General features: G+C 35.5%; 1 protein-coding gene across 2 annotated transcripts; it reads left to right on the top strand.

Moving 5' to 3' along the window:
* The first annotated feature begins 1875 nt into the window (after positions 1–1875).
* Positions 1876–17162, top strand: LOC142619713 (uncharacterized). 2 transcript variants are annotated; one of them, XM_075792951.1, is made up of 10 exons: positions 1876–2214; positions 3307–3554; positions 4719–4752; positions 6334–6470; positions 7299–7365; positions 7680–7779; positions 11883–12046; positions 15537–15583; positions 15673–15723; positions 16522–17162. In XM_075792951.1, exons 1-10 carry the CDS (start codon positions 2136–2138, stop codon positions 16906–16908), a joined length of 1314 nt encoding a protein of 437 aa, XP_075649066.1. In that variant the 5' UTR covers positions 1876–2135; the 3' UTR covers positions 16909–17162. The 2 variants fall into 2 exon arrangements, with proteins under 2 accessions (XP_075649066.1, XP_075649067.1); XM_075792952.1 differs by having other exon boundaries at positions 1949–2214; positions 4716–4752.
* The last annotated feature ends 405 nt before the right edge of the window (positions 17163–17567 follow it).

Genomic DNA, 17567 nt, shown 5'->3' with positions numbered 1-17567 from the left:
TGTGGAGGTGGTGGAGGAGAGGGAGAAAGACGTAAATAAGAGAGAGAGTCAGAAGTCAAACTTTTTTTGGGTTTAGAGATAGGTTTAGAAGGTAATAAATGAGGGTAATTAATTAGATTCTAATCATAATATTTGTAATAATCATAATTTTTTTTAACCGTTGGATCTAGTTAAATCCACTGGTTTAAAAAATGTGTAACTCTTTATGTTGAACCTATCTCATTTATGTATATTTAAAACATAATAGAGTGAGTAGCTTAGTGGAATGACACGCGTGTTTCGACCTCTTAATCACAAGTTTGAGCATTGATTCTTATTTTTCTCATTTCTTGCAACACCGATTCTCTCTCTTGGTTTTTTGCTATGGTTATGTCTTCTTGATTTTGCTTCTTCCAACATTGATTCTCTCTCTATAACTGCTACTTTTTGTTGTAGCTGGTGGCTTAATCTTAGTTTGTGTTTTATGTTTTTGGCTATGTTGTTCTGTATTTTGTGTTGAAAACAAGGTATGTGTTGGTTTTGCTTTTCTTATTAGTTGTTGTACTACGATTGTGTTTCAATTATATATCTGTTTGATGATTTTTTTTAATTGCTTTTGTTTCTCACATCCCAAACACTGAAACCTGATCGAACGGAACCGAAATTGAATGCAATTAGTCTGTTCGGCATCCCTTCCTTACAAATTGGTTTCGGTGCTCAAAAATTAAAACTGAATTTTTCGGTTTGATGTAAAAATTGCATTCAACACCGATCGATTACACCCCTAGCTTTGTCTTTAATTGAGGGTGAAAGAATTATATACGAAATATAAGGAAATATAAAGAAAAGTTATGTAAATTAATTTATAGCATCCTTTTATTAAGGACTTTAAGAGCATGTAATTTTAGTTTTACAAATTTGATCTTACAACTAGAATTTTATAATGTATAGAGGTACTCTCTTCTACTCTCAGAGAGAGAGAGAGAGAGAGAGAGAGAGAGAGAGAGAGAGAGGTTTGTAGTGGACTGAAATGGGCTAACGTGAATTGAAGTGGACCGAAATGGATTGAAATTTACGTTGATGTAGCTTAACAGGAATATAGCAACAATTTCGCTAATAAACTAAAATAGACTAAAGTGAGCTGAATAGACTAAAATGAACAAAAATATTATGTTGATGTGGCTCAACAAGAATGTAGCAGCAATAAATGTTACAAGTGGTCATTTAAAATTTAAAATACCACCTAATGAATAGGGAAAATTTTCTAACCTAATTTAGAAAAGAAAACTTTTTTCCTTTTCAAAATTAAATAAAGCCTCAAATAACATTCCACCTTTATCCATATGGTTTGCTTTTGAGATTTGGTTCCACAAACTTACTATTTTTAATTGTCATATTATAATTAGTCTTAAAAGTACTATAGCTTAATAAATTTTTTTTATCAAATTGCAATTTTTTACCATTGTTTCATTAAATATTTTTACCATTATTTTGTTAAATACTTGTAACAATTTGTTTGGATGAGCTTATTTCTACGTTAAAAAAAGAAGAAGAAGAGAGAATGAACAACTTTGTTATGCATCATATTCTTCAAGGTATAGTTAAAATTGTATCTCTAAACTTGTATCTAGGAAAGAAAAACATTTTTCAATATACATTTATATATTTAATCTTCAATTTACATAATAATAATCAAAGTAAATTTATCCACAATCATAAATTTTTGAGTAAAAAAAAAAAAAAAAAAAAAGCAATATAAGAACACTCAAGAGCTTATTCCATTTGTCAAGAGCTTTATAGAACAAACATTTAAATTTACCTCATTATAACTATCAAAATATATATATATTTTTTTTAAGTTTTTTTTTAAAAACGTATTCCGTTCCTGGTGAAGACAAGAATGCAGGTGCAGCCAAACAAAAAATGAATCTTTCAGAAAACCCCAACACGACTTCATCTCATGACCAGAGTGGAAGGTTGAGAACTTTGAGACTTCGAGAAAAAAGAAAGAGATAGAGACACAGCACAGCTCACGCAGAAGAAGAAGAAAGCTCCCGAAAGATCCGAAGCGCCCATATATATATATATATCACCGTAACTCTCAACCCTTGTTGTCATGCGAAATCGCCTTCGTCCTCACTCTCTCACACTCTCTAATGGCTAATCTCAACCTCACCACCGATTCCCCTCTCTCTCGTCGCATTGTTCGTGCCTTCCTCAACTTCCTCAACTCAGGTCCCCTCTCTCTCTCTCTCCCTCTATATATACATATATATATTTAGCCTCTTTAATTACAGCTTTTTTGTGCTACTACTTGTCAAATGGAATTGCATTTTCATTTTTGTGTGTATTTGCATTTTTATTAATTTTAATGATTTAGTGCCAGTATGTGCGGAATCATCATTCTAAATAAGTTAGCAAAAATTAGGTCATAAAAAAATTTGATTTTGATTGTCAAATTGTGTATACCTAATGCCCACAATCAAATTTATTTTGTTTACCATTTCTTTCTTGCGACTACTTTTTTGCTTTCCATTTCGTCTTTCAGATTAGAGGGTTTTGTTTTGTTTTGTTTTTTTTTTTTTGGTATGGTTATTATTTCTCTGTTGGGTAAATGGCATTATTGATACACACTATTTTGTTATGAGAGACTATGTTTTTGTGCTTTTTGTTTATATATATAAATTTTATCTTTAAGTAATGTTACACCACTTAATAAACTTTTATTGGATCAATAATTTGGAAATCGTACTGTTAGATTGTATGTTCTCTATGATCTTAACACCTATGCCAAATTTTGCACGAATCAGATGTTATTTACTGTTTGATCTATAAACTCTTTTTTTATACATAATTTCAAGAGAAATGCTATGTACACAACACTCTCACAACAAATCCTAAGTGACAGGTTTGTGGTTGTTATGGGTGGGCAAAAAAGTAATTCAAATTAGAACCAATAACAACTTATCACCTATGATTTGTTGTGAAGGTGTTGTGAAAATGTTGTGGATGTAATACCTCGCTAATTTTAAATTACAAAAACTTAAATTTTAATATTAGTTTGATGATATAATTATTGATCTTCTATCGTCTTAAAATTTTGCAAGCAATAGAGAATATAAGAAGAAAAAGTAATCTAACAGTGGATATGTCAAAATTTGCATCTAATAAAAAAATATTAAGTAGTGTCATATTGCTTAAAGTTACATTAGGTGTGTGTATATATATATATATATATATATATATATATATATATATATATATATAGGTTTTAAGTTTTGGCTTTTATATTCCGTTTTTGATGGTGGTATGTCTTCTCTAGGACAGTTGAACCTGCTCCGGGTGTTGATGTTGAAGGTCTTGAAGTTGCGACGGAATGTTTGACAGAGGCGTTTAAGCTTGATTCATCTTCTGTCAATGATCATACAAATCCCGATTCGTTGGTCGACATATTCCGTTCATTGGAAAGAACCGAGAATCAGGAAATCATAACTGATTCTGCTCATGGGGCTATCTCAGGGGACGCTCCCAGTTCGTCCTCTGCTCAGAATGCCGCTAATGCTAAGCTTACAGAGGTATCAAACCCTCTGGTTTGTTCTCCCTCATTTGTATGTAAAACCACATGCATCGTTGGGCTAGTTACCATATCAACTTCATGGTTTGACCTTAGTTTGACACTAAGGTGTAGTTCCTCTTACACCTAGTCATATCATCACCTTCCACACACAAAAAATCTGTCGCCCACATACAAACATTCCTCTTAAGATTTATACTTACTATTAGAAACAGAAAAAATGAGAATTAGGAAGTGGGAAGCAGAACCTGATTCAGAGAGAGAGAGAGAGAGGGCAGATTTGGAGGGCCCAGGCGGTCGAACTTGGTTTGAATGGTGGATTTGAGCGTCAGCCGCCACAAATTTTTACATATGAAAAGTGACTACGTGGCTAAATGTTATTTGAGAGTGTAAAAAAGAAGCCAGATATTTATTGAATTTGTTCTTTAATAAAATGTGATTTTTGCTGAACTGCTAGGGTTAGGATATCTGTAGTACATGCATTACACTTACAAGAATAAAACTTTCATAAGATAAGTACTGATTTTTGTTATATGTAAATGTAATCACATCTTAACGCAATGCGCTTGGACTTCTAATATTCTAATATGTTTTTGATTTGAGGAAAATATTATGGACTCTGATTTGGTAAATTATTAACCAGTCTAATATTCAACAAAATACTGTTACATAAGTTTTTCTATTGGTACTTGGTTTGAAGCATGCATATTATAGAGCCAACCCTAAGTAAATACATCCATCAAATGGTTGCCTGTTTCATTATAGTTTTCATAGGTTTTGTAGATAACATTTACTTCATACATATGATTGTTGGGGGTTTGAATTACTGTCATATGAATGTTTACCTGTGCTTAATTTTACTTATGCATGATGTTGTGATATTAAAATGTGTCTTTTTCAATGATCTTGATGCTTTTACTTTGTTCTATGTAATCTGAGATTTATAAATTTGATTGTGCTACATTGTTGCCTACATTTGAAATTAATTATGCTGCAGTTCTTTTAGGCTACTTTGTGTTCATTATTGTGTGCATGAAGTAATCTATTCCCTTAATTAAAAACCATTACCTGTTAGCAAAAAAAGAAATTAATTATGTCACAGTTATTATATCTTATGCTTCTTGAATTTGAGCTGTGTCTCTTTTTCATGTTTCAACCTTAGCAGGCTGATGATTGGATGGGGAAACCTCAAGTATCTGGTAGGGTAATGTTTCCCTTGTTTAGGTGCTGAAATTGTTTCTTTCTAGGTTTATCTTTCTCTTACTGTGTATCCTTCTCATTGCCATCTTTTAAGCAGAGACTTTGTTATAAAATTAGATGCTGAATTTATTCTGTTTTTGTAAACCAGAACAATCAACACTATGAAACCCCTTTAGAAAAAACTGTGTTGCTCTATAATGCCTTTTTATCAGCCTAGCTTCTTCAAGCTCTAAAGCACATTATTTTACTGAATATTTTTTGCAGTGTCATCTAACTGATTTTTTTTTTATGTGTATGCAAAGTAGAATGTATCTGAAAATGAAAGACATAATTGCAGAGTGCCTTTTTTTTATTTATACCAAAAACTATATATTGACATTTATGGTTTGATGTAAAATTTTGAAGACTTTTGGGAAACTAGTGGGGATTAATTAAGATCTATGAACCAAAATATATATATATATATATATATATATGTGTGTGTGTGTGTGTGTGTGTGTGTGTGTGTCCCTGCATTTGTAGAAAACAGACATCTATGACTATCTATATTCTGCAGAAATTATATATATAATATTATATTGGCAAATTTGGTTAAATTCATTCACACCTGATAGAAATATGATTTTTCATTATTATCTTGAAGGTAAAGGGTAGCTTATGATAATGGTCAAAAAGTTAAAATGAATAAAAATGGCTTGGTGATGCTATTGTTGCATAGGGTTGGTATGATTTGGGAAAACTGCACAAATAATCTATGATAATCAGAATAATTTAATGTTCTTGGATCATTCTTTTGAGAATAGTCAGACGGTGCCAGAGTTGAGTTTGTAAAATTTGATGCGATGATTTTCATTTACTACTCTAGAACTTAAAAAGGAGCTTAGCATGTGTGCGTGAATGATAGACTAACCAAGTGGCTCTTTCTTGAACTTGGTCATAAACAAATCTTCTTTTCCTCACCAATCACAAACGTTTCCTCATTCTTCTCATATATCATTGTAATGGCTTTAATGCTAGGTTTTGGAAAAGACATTTCTTCTTTCTTTTCATTCTTGTACATATAATTCTGCTTTAAAGGGTAGTGCTTAACTAATAAGTATAATATTGAGGAAAAGGATCCTGAAAATACCTTTATATAAAAAAAAAAAAAAAATCTGAAAACGTTCTAACAGACTGTATGGTCCACATTATGCTTAGATGTCACGTCCCACTGCTGGGCTCAGTCATACTCAAATTAAAGTTTGATCCAGCAGACATAACCTGGCTGGGTGTTGCTTGTACTAATAACAGAATGGTCTTTGAATCAAATGGCTTCTCCTTCCTTTATAAACAACAGATGAATGTCCAGTCTTGGATTCAATTATGTATGAGTGTGTGAGTAATTGAGTTTTATTTACCTTTTAAAAAAAAAAGAAATTGCTCAAAGTGTATCCTGCCAATTAAGAAATTTCTTAAAATTTTGTTAGAAATACATTTGTAGTAATGATCTCAAGTGTTAAGATTTTATTCTGTAATGGGATTGAGAAAAATGTTTTAGAAGTTTTGGGCTAACAGATTTTTATTGACTTTGTTGTTGGCAGGAGTGTCTAAGGATGAACTTTTTGGACAATTCTTTGCAGCGCTTGAGAAAATTCACTTTGTCAGAACCATGCCTGATGGGAATGATGACCCAGTCCAATTGGAGAAAGCAACTCGTTTATTTCATGATGCCCTAATTGTATGATTCATTCTCCTGTGTGTGTGTGTGTGTGTGCTGCACCCCATAAATGATGGATTTGATGGTTAGTTGCATGAGAATATTTTTATGAATTTATTATCCTTGGCAATGGAATACAGTTTCATTTTGCCACATGGTAACTTTAATGTTTGTCATATGCTTGCCTCATGTAGTATCTCCTAAAACTGTTCATGCTTCGCACATGCCAATGACAACCTAAAGTGGTATTGCACTAAATTTAGATGGCTGAAATATATTAGATCATACTAAAAAATATCCTGGTCCCTCTCTCTTAAGACGTTCAAAAGGACATAATAGGTGAAGTCCTATTTTTCAGTTCTTTGGGGTGGTGATGGTGGGGCCTTAAACCATTTGAACCCAATTTTACACATGATGGATAACTGTATGGTTATCTAACCTGCAGTGAGTATAGTTTCTGAGACCAATGGCTAAACAAATAAGGTGATGTGTGCTGTTTGCCATCTATATTAATCCCCCTTCTGTTTGATGCATTTGTGCTGTTTAGTGAATTGGAAATATCATGACATGATTGCCAATATCCTTTTTTCTTGTGTTGCAAAGTCCTGTAGCCATCTGGTTACGTAATTTGCACATTGCTTTTTGTTCAACCTATTGCTCTCTTCGTCCATTATGATCCATTTGTTAGTTTTGTATCCAAAAATAGTTAGTGACATTTGCATTTTGGGTTTCTAAATTATTTGGTATAAATATTGCACATAAACCATGTAATTTTTAAGTTTCAAATTCTTTGTATTATTTTTCCTTGTCAATCCTTTTCTAACAAACATATTTTCTCTGCCACATTAGGAAATGGAAAGATCTGGATGCAAGATATATAATATAGACAACCTGGCTGAGACGTTAAAATCACAAGGTATTCTTAAGTGTGTTAGCCTTTGGTTGTGTTTGCTGTTGCTGTTCTTCTTTTATGCTTGTAGCTTCATGTTCACGAGGAATTTTAAGTTTTTCCCCATTGTTACTTATCCTTCTCAATGTGATATATGGCATGAAAAATATGCCTTTAAATATCTGTATGTACCTTAATGAATGCCAATATGTGTATGCTTTTTTACCTTGGGTCCACCAATCCTATTGCTCTTCGTGCAATATGTTTTTAACGATATCTATATTCTCTGGTTAAGCTATGCACTAGCTGATTTTATTATGTAAAATTGCCTGTGTGTTTAGGTAACAGGGCGATGCAGTCAAAGCTATACTCCGATGCAATTGAGTTGTATAATTGCGCCATTGCACTTTGTGAAAATAATGCTGTTTACTACTGTAACAGGTGCACTACTATCGTGTACATTTTGTTAATCCTTTGTTTATTTTAGTTATGTGAATTCTAGTATTAATCTGGTGGGGTGGCTCTATATGTTGACTTCTCAAATAAAATGGCTTGGGGTATGTGTGTGTGTGAGGATAAACTATGAAATTTTTATAAAGTGGATAAGACTGCCTACAACGACTCAAAAGAGGCTGCTTATAATAGCTTGTAGTAACCCTAAAATCCCAGCCTTTCATCTTACATTTTTTTTTTTGATAAGTAATCCGAATGCTTTTATAAATGATAGAAAGAAAGTCATACAAGAAGTTCATGATGATGAACAATAAGAAAAAAACTACTAGGATGAAGGGAGGACAAAAACTCAGAGAGAGAAGAGCAATTAGTAAACCCCCAACAACGAGACCACTCTAAGAGACTACACTGGCATAAAAGATTTAACTCAACTAAGGTCTTCTCTTTGTCCTCAAAGGAACGACGATTTCGTTCCAACCACACAATCCACATTAAGCACCCTGGAACCAAGTTCCATATGTCCGACTTATCCTTTCCATGCCACTGATGCCAGCAAGATATCAAATCCGCCACCGATCCTGGCATAACCCAAAGAATTCCAAAGGCCTGAAGCATACAAGACCATAGGGAATGAGTAACAGGACAATGCAGAAGAAGATGGTTAACCGACTCCCCATCCTTGCAACACAAACAACACCTATTAACCAAAGGCCGACCCTTAAGCATAAGGTTGTCCAAGGTGAGGATCCAACCATGAGCAGCATACCACAAAAAGAACGCCACGCGCTTAGGGATCTTAGGTTTCCAAATCCCCTTCCAAGGAAGCCAAGAATTCGAAGCACCCCGGATCACGAGGTAGTAAGACCGAGTGTCAAACATACCATCCCCTTTAAGCCGCCAGTAAAGGGTATCTCTCCTACTACCCTGTGGAATACGAGATTGGATAAGCCGGAGAAGAGAATACGAAGCAGCCAACTCCCAATCTTCAAAAGCTCTATAAAACGTTAAATTCCACACTCTAACAGTACCCCCTTCTGGAATCCACAAAACCTCAGAGATATAGGCATCCTTGACCGCTGAACACACATAAAGCTCAGGATAGAGAACTTTTAGAGTAACTTCACCAATCCACCTGTCATGCCAAAAACGGATACGAGTGCCTTCCCCCACTACAAAAGAAAGATGCTTAGAAAAGTTCTCCCAACCTTCGTTAATGCTTCTCCAAAGGCAGCACCCATGGGACCTCCTACAATCCCTAGTCCTCCACCCCCCTTGATCCTCGCCATATTTTGTAGAGATAACACGACGCCACAGGTGGGTATCTTCATGGCCATATCTCCACAGCCACTTCCCTAATAAAGCCTGATTAAACGGCACCACCTTTCTTAACCCCAATCCACCCATCTCAACGGGTAAACACACCTTCTCCCATGCCACCAAAGTCACACACTTGTAACATTAGCTTTTAAAATATTAAAGACAATAATAAAATAAACATAACATAGAAATAAAGACTAGCCTTTCATCTTTACTTTAATTTATTATGCATAGAAATAAAGACGACTCTATATATGCGCACGCCCTTTTTTTTACATATAATTTTTAAAGACAAGGGGACCCGCTATCTTCTTTGTTGTTTCTGTTTATGATGGAGGTTTTCAGTAAGATGATGAAAAGAGTTGAAGCTGCTGGTTTACTTCGAGGTTTCAGGGCAGATGGTAGAAGGGGTGAAGGGGTATGTGTCTCACATCTTTTGTTTGCGGATGATACGATTCTATTTTGTGATGCAGATGAGGAGCAAATTCTGCATGTTCGGATGCTCCTTCTTTGTTTCCAGGCTGTGACAAGATTTAAGGTTAATGCTTTGAAGAGTGAGATGGTTCCCATTGGGGAGGTTCCTAATATTCATGTCTTGGCAGAGATCTTGGGTTGCCGGATTAGGTATGCCACTAGGGGCATCTCACAAGTCTCCTACTATTTGGAATCCTATATTGGAGAAAATTGAGCGTAAGTTGGCTGGTTGGAAGAAGATGTATTTATCAAAAGGTGGAATGCTGACATTGCTTAAGAGTACATTATCTAGTCTTCCGACTTACTTTTTATCTCTTTTTAGAATCCCTACGCATGTCGCTAATAAAATTGAGAGGTTGCAAAGGGATTTTTTGTGGAGGGACTCCAAGACACGTCTGGTGGGCTGGGATAAGGTGTGTGCACCATTGGAAAATGGTGGGTTAGGAGTAAGGAAATTAACTACTTTTAATAAAGCCTTACTAGGAAAATGGGTATGACGGTTTGGGATTGAGGAGACAAGGCTTTGGAGAAGGGTAGTAGCTCTAAAGTTTGGGGAAGAATGGGGGGGTTGGACTTCCAAGCTAGATAGAGGGGTACATGGGTGTGGTTTGTGGAGAAGTATCCGAATGAGCTGGGAAGTTTTTAGTAAAACTATTTGGTTTGAGGTAGGGGTGGGGGATAGAGTGAAGCTTTGGACAGATCAATGGTGTGGGGATTCTCCACTTAATTTGACTTATCCGGTTGTGTATGGGATTGCCTCCAATAAAGGGGCATCAGTGGCTTCTTCTATTGAACGGTTGGGGATCGAGGAACGACGAAGCTGGGATGTTCGTCTCATTTAGAGACCAAATGATTGGGAAATGGGTGATGTGGATGCTTCTCTTCGTACTTTGGGCTCTAATTTACCTCCATCTGAGAATGGAGACTGTATGCTATGGAAGTTGACGAAGAATGGAGATTTTGATATCCGCTCATTTTATAATAAGTTAAGAGGACCCGTGCCCATTATATTTCCTTGGAAAAGTGTTTGGAAGGTTAAGGCCCCTCGGCGTGTTTCTTTCTTTGTGTGGACTGCAGTATGGGATAAAATCCTTACAGGTGACAATTTGAGGGGTAGAGGGATAGACTTTGTTGACTGGTGCATTATGTGTCGTTGTAATGGGGAAACGGTGGGTCATTTTCTATTGCATTGTAGTAAGGCTTATCGGTTGTGGAGTTTGGTGTTTAGATCTTTTGGAATTTCTTGGGTCTTGCCAAGATTAGTTGAGGATACTCTCTTTAGTTGGTGGGATTGGCTTGGGAAGCATTTGTCTAGTATTTGGAATTTAGCTCCGCTATGCTTAATGTGGTGCTTGTGGAGGGAGAGAAATTGGAGGATGTTTGAGGACATGGAAATTGGAAAGTTCCGATGATCAATTATTGGCCTCTTTTAGTGGCTCCCTTTTTTATTGGTCTAGGGCTTAGGGACTCACCTCTAGTGATTCTCTCCCTATGTTCCTTAGCTCCCTTCTTTGTAATTAGTATCTTTTCTTTCTGTTTTTTTTTTTCATCTTTTTCTGTACTTGTTAACTTTGCCTTATGCTTTGCTTTTCTGTATGAGGTAGTATTTTTGAATATACATCTTTTTTATTTATCAAAAAAAAAAATACAGAATAATATTTGACACTTTGTCATGCATATGCGCTGGTTAGCTGCCACACCAATTAGTGTTATCTATAAATTCCAATTTTCTGCCTTATGATGTGGATACCTTACTACGGAAAGGTATCTCAGGTGGTGAGGGAAGGTTGGTGAAGGGACTAAACATAAAACTAACCTAAATGCTGAGTACACAATGTTACTCAGATTATATACAAGGCCAGAGTGATGGTGATAACTTGCTAAAGTCTTAAGTGAACCATGAGAAAAATAAACGTCTAAATGCAAATTAGAATTAATGATTATAAACGCCACCTTTCATGTTAAGGCAGAAAACTTGACCCCACATCTTCACACACACACACACACTCCCACGCAGACAGGCATAGTTTGGGGCCAAGCTCTATATGTATTGTTAGGTTTCACGTGTCTCAAATATAAAAAAAGAAAAAGAGAGAGGACATTTTATGTCCAGTCAGTGACATTTAGCTTGAGCTCTTCTTCAAATACGTGAAGGAAAAAAAATTTATGTTTTAAGTGGGCATTCCTTGCTTGTCAAACGTTAACATTTTTACCTCATTGCAGCAATTTCAACACAATTAGACTTTTTTTTTCTTTACATTTTTAGACTTTGATTCATTAACTTGATGTGTGTAATTCAGGGCAGCTGCTTACACTCAGATCCACAAATATACTGAAGCGATCAGGGACTGTGTTAAATCCATTGAAATTAATCCAAACTATAGCAAGGCATACAGTCGTCTGGGGTTAGCTTATTATGCACAAGGGAACTACAGTGATGCCATTAACAAGGGATTTAAGAAAGGTTGGTTGCAGATTAAGTTCTCAAGTGCCCTTATTTGTTCTCTTCATCTAGTGTCAATGCAAATTACTTATTCTGTTCATGCCTTCATCAGTTTCTTTTTTCCCCATCCATCTCTTTTGGAAGAAAACAGAAGTTGGATTGATACTTAGGACATTTGTATGCTTGCATGCTACTGTATTAGTTGGTAAAGATGTTCACCTCCTGGGGGATTTGAATATTATTGGTCCTTGGCATTTTTGCTTGGGATTGGCACATGGTTAGCGGAGTTGTGAACTCTGGAACATGGAAAAGCATCATTATTAATTGTTTAGTGAGTCATTCCACGGCCATTAACCCTCTATTGTGGTCATGTCTTGCACATTTTGAATTCAAAAGATTCATATGCTTTTTGTTGTTCTTCTTCTTCCCCTTCCTCCCTTAACCCCTTAATTGGTAAACGTCTGTTTCTGTATACCATGTCAATTACAGTTAAAGAAAGTGTTTCTTTCACCATATAAATTAAGATCTTGTTATTAAATCAAGGACTAATCCATCATTGGGTTTGGGCTCCACTTGCATACAATGGTGCAATCATTTAGAGATCCAAACTCTTCAATAAATCTACAAATTGTAAGAGGTGAGTCCAAAGGGCTCTTCTTTATCCATAAAAACGGTGGACAACTTCCAAATTTTGCTTGAATATGTCTTTATCCATCTCCTTCACTGTCCCGTTGCTATGGATCTATGGTCTATGGTTTTGGGCTTATTTGGTGTTTTTTGGGTTATGCCAAATTCTGTTTTGGGGCTGTTAGGGTGTTGGCAAGGCAGCTTTGGTCGTCATCGAAATGGTTTTATATGGTCCATTGTTCCCCATGCCTTAATTTGGTGTCTTTGGAGGGAGAGAAATAGTCGTTGTTTTGAAGATTTTGAGAGATCTATTCCGGACCTCAAGCTCCTCTTTTTTAGAACTTTGTTAGATTGGTTGTTTACTTTGCAAAACCAATCATTTCCTTCTTTTATTGATTTCCTAGATTCTTGCAATTTTTGTATTTGATTTGTTGTTCCTTTGTTCACGCCCTGTGTACTAGGGTGCTTCCTTCGTTTTTGGTATCAATATATCTTATTACTTATCAAAAAAAAAAAAGTAAATAACTTGCTTGTATGAGATAAAACAATATACACTTTTTTTAAAACAAAAATAGAGAAACAAATTTACATATTCCTTATTTTATAATCTCTAGTGATGCATTCCTTTATGAGTTAGTTGGACACCCACCTGGTGGTTTTGAACCCTTTACCTCACCCTCCACCTACACTTGTGAGAGGAGGAGGTGCCATTTGAGCTAGGGCTCTTGGGTCTCTCTAGGGTTACAGTTGAGGCAAGTTATATTCATGCTTGGTTTGGCCATGCTTCATTTGTGTTTGTGCTTGACTCAAGCACAGGTGTCTCTGATTGAGTTTAGCTTGAAAGGGGCTTTAAATGCTTAAGCTTGACTTCAATAAGCTTGATTAGATAATCTTTCTCTTCAATTGCACTCTCTCTCATATGCTTTCATTCTTCAACTCTCTCTCTCTCTCTCTCTCTCTCTCCCTCTTTCTGTCTTTTTTTCCTCTTCTGTCGTAATATCAAAGAAATATCTTAACATGACTGAATTTTCCTCCGCAACAGTTTGGAAGAAAGTTCTTCTAACCCCCTACATGGCAACTCAAATTAGTATCCTTGGGTACTACTAGTCACATGACATATTTATAAATCATGTGACTTTTTTAGATGACTCATCAAACCACCTATCAAAAAAAAAAAAAAAAGACTCTTCAAGTCATCTAAACAAAATACAGTGGATGGTCTTGTGAACGCCACATTATGGTTTGGTGGAGATTCCCCAACCTCCTTGGAGGAAAACTTTGTCCTTAACAGCACGCGGCAACTAACATGAAAGGGGAGGGCTGCAATTAGGAATAATTAAATTATTATTAAATTAAACTTGTTAGGCCCAAAATCAACACGAATGTATAGCATGTACTAAAACAAACTATGTGGCCTATTTATTTCCCTAGTAACTGGGCCTAATCAAGCATTTTTGTGAGTCATGTTTGCAAGCCTGTTTACTAATCAAAATTGATTCAAGCTTTATACCATATGAGTTTGACTATATCAGTTAGTCCTTAAATTGGCTTAAGAATTCTTTAATCTTTTGAATTTTAGATGCGAGTTTTGTTTTAGGGTGTTTCTCTATCTTGTATACGACGATTGGGCCCCTTATTACACTATTTTTTAGAATTTTGTTACTTATAAAAAAACTTGTTTCACTAATTTACTTAGCAGTGCCATCAAGTTGCAAGGCTCTTAGCCATATGACACTCCCTATCTCTCATGTAGGGTGTTGGTAATCCATCGAGTAGTCTAGGGGTGTGTTTGTTTGGAGGTGAAACAGGGTGGGTGGAAAACTTTGGAGAGAAAATGGAAAAGAAAACTTTGTTCGAGTGTGTTTGGTTGGGTAGGAAGGAAAATAAATGGTAGGGTCTAGGTGTTTTTTTCCTGGACCCACCAAAATGTTCTCTCCAAAATGGACAGAAAACTGAGTGAGGATGAATTTTTTCTTGATTGACATGCACATGGGCTTCTTCAAGTTGCCTTTATTTTTTTTTTTCTTCTCCCCTGGGCAGTAACGTTGCCTTTTATTTATTTATTTATTTTTCCTGGGCAACATTGCCTCTTCTTTTTATTTTTATTTTCTAGGCCTAGGTGTGCCTTTTTTTTTTCTTTTCTTTTCTTTTGATTTTCTAGGGCCAGGGTGTGATAGTTGTTTTTTTTTTCTTTAACTAGATGTGATTTTTTTTTAGGGACATGGTTTTTTTTTTTTTTAATAATAAATTTGGGTAATTGCTCTTTTTTTGTGGTTATTTGTCACTTTTTTGTTTTAATTGGGCATCATTCTTTAACAAGGGTATATGAGTAAATTTATTTAAACTCATTTTTTCCATTCCTCAACTTTTCCACTTCCAATCATACAAGGAGAGAAAATAAAATATTTTTTATCCTCCCACTTTTCCATCCTCCTACCATTTTCTATCCTCCTAATTTTCCACCCCTCCAACCAAATGGCCCCTAAATGTTTTCCTCTCAATTTTGATAGTATCACCTTTTCATAGATTATCTCATTAATCATAATGCATTGTTAGTTTTATTCATAGTCAATTACACATTCAACACTATAGTTAAAACTTCAAACATAATTGTTTTGAGAAAAGAACAGATGTATAGGTGGGATATAAATTGAATTCGCACTGTTTCTTCTCCCTTCTTTTTGATGTGTTGATTTTTGCTTCATAATGGTTAGTCAATCTCTAGTTATACACATTCCTGCAATGCTATTAGACTGCTACGCCTGGGAATGTTATTTTTCCATTAATAATCCAGTTATGCATGGAAAAAGCAATGCTTTGTATTGTCATGAATAATAACTGTTGAAAATATTTTCATCTCTGATTTTGAGATTTACCTGTTCAGCCTTGCAATTGGATCCAAATAATGAATCTGTCAAAGAAAATATTCGGGTTGGTTATGCTCTGTCTTCCTTCTCCTCCTCTGCGCTTCATCTTTCTCTTATTGAACTTTATTTTTGTATATGCGTCATTGTTACCAGGTTGCCGAGCTAAGATTGAGGCAAGAGCAACAACGTACAGAACGTGATCAGGTATACTTTCAGTCTCCTCTTGAGAAAGAATTGTTGGGCTATAAGAATAAAGGCACAGGTCTGTAATGTTGACTCACAGGTTGATAATAGCTGGTTGCTCACTTCTCAATTCGCATGGTTTGACATAATAACTTTTGAAGTTTGAAAGAATACTTAACACACCCACCCAGGCAAACCAACCCCCCCCCTCTCCCAAAAAAAAAGAAAGATACATCTTAAGTTTGAGAGAATCATTTAGGCAATCTTAAAATAATGAACCTCTTCCTGAGACAATGCCTTTCTTTTGAAATCCCTGGAGTTTATATAGGAGTATTACTTAGATGTCTTGTGTCAATTAATTAGCTGAAATTCTTTGCCCCTTTCAATATATATATATATATATATATATATATTTGGATAAGTAATGAAAAAAAATATTAAAAAGAAATCAAACCAAGTACACCTGGGGTGTACTCATGGAGAAGAACAATCAAATCAGATTAAAATGCTCAAAGTACGGAAAGGTTTAAAGGTGCTCATCAACCTTGGGGATTGGGGCTAACTGGCTAAGTGGAAAGGAACATGCTTACCACAACCTTTGATGACATTAAGAAGGCACAGCTTTGTTGGAAATCAATAAAACACACCTAAGCATTTGATATCCTCCTTTGCGTATACTGTAAACTTTAAAAAATGTTTCAACAATCAATGTGCCATTGCTTGGAGTTTGCTAGTTTATTGTTCTTATAATTAATTTCTGGTTGTATGGTCTGTTATATTTGTCAACTTTTAAGTTATCTTTTACCTTATCCCATGCAGAATACAAGTTCAGTAAGTCATAGTGATCAGGAATCCCAAAACCAATCTAGGGGAGTGCCAAGGAGTACTCCGCCTCCATTTACTTCTATGCCATTTGATGCTTCTGCCCTTCCTGCTGATTTTGCAAGCATGTTTATGAACATGGCCGCAAATGCTGCCAATGCATACCAGGGACAGCATTCTCAAGACATGCATGGAGAAGATAGCAATGCGAACGGACCTGAAGAGCCGGAAATAAGAATAGGAGGGAACATTAATATGAATTTTGGAGAACAAATGCCTGAGGAGCTAACAGGAGCTTTGAGATCTGTGATGGAGATGTTCACAGGGGCAGCATCTCAGCGAAACTCACAAGACACGACAAATGAAAGACCAGAGCCGAACTAAAATGGTGGTAGTGTGTTGGAACTTTATAAATATTCTCACTACTTCTGTATAATTTTTCTTCTTTTTACTTTTTTACAAGGATTTTTTTTCTTCAAATTTGAATATTCGACGAGTGAGGGATAGACATCAACCTTTGAGACAAAAGCTGACTAAATTATATTAGTGGCCTCAACATTTGTTTCTGGGATAGACATCAACCTTTGATACAAAAGCTGACTAAATTATATTAGTGGCCTCAACATTTGTTTCTGAAATCATCTTTTGCAACAGCACGTAGGTGAAGAAAGCTGTTGGCGTTCCTAGTCAAGTGATTTTGTCCCCAAAAGATGCCTCTGGTATGATTTGCAATGGATCCCTTATGAAGTGTGAAACTTAGGCATAGTTCTTTAGGACAAGAAATTCAATCTATGTGGTTGATTGGTCAATACAACCACATGGTTGAATTTAATTGAATTTACTTTGAGAACATAAGGTATAACACGTAGGGTTCTTCCTTGTTATGAATGTTTGAGGTTTTTCTTTTGATTGGAGAGAGAGAGTTGTGCAGTTAGATTCATTGTTGAGCATCTTCCTTGTTATGAATGTTTGAGGTTTTTCTTTTGATTGGAGAGAGAGAGAGAGTTGTGCAGTTAGGTTCATTGTTGAGCATCTTCCTTGTT

This window comes from Castanea sativa, chromosome 12, assembly GCF_040712315.1.
Source record: "Castanea sativa cultivar Marrone di Chiusa Pesio chromosome 12, ASM4071231v1".
Taxonomy (NCBI): Eukaryota; Viridiplantae; Streptophyta; class Magnoliopsida; order Fagales; family Fagaceae; genus Castanea; species Castanea sativa.
This window is presented reverse-complemented; position numbering and strand designations above follow the sequence as displayed.

Excerpts from the sequence above, each read along its gene's own strand:
- LOC142619713 (XM_075792952.1), top strand. The coding sequence starts at position 2,136 with ATGGCTAATCTCAACCTCACCACCGATTCCCCTCTCTCTCGTCGCATT. Across the intron at positions 4,753-6,333 it reads GGGGAAACCTCAAGTATCTG|GAGTGTCTAAGGATGAACTT; the intron begins GTAGGGTAATGT and ends TGTTGTTGGCAG. Across the intron at positions 15,724-16,521 it reads AACGTACAGAACGTGATCAG|AATACAAGTTCAGTAAGTCA; the intron begins GTATACTTTCAG and ends TATCCCATGCAG.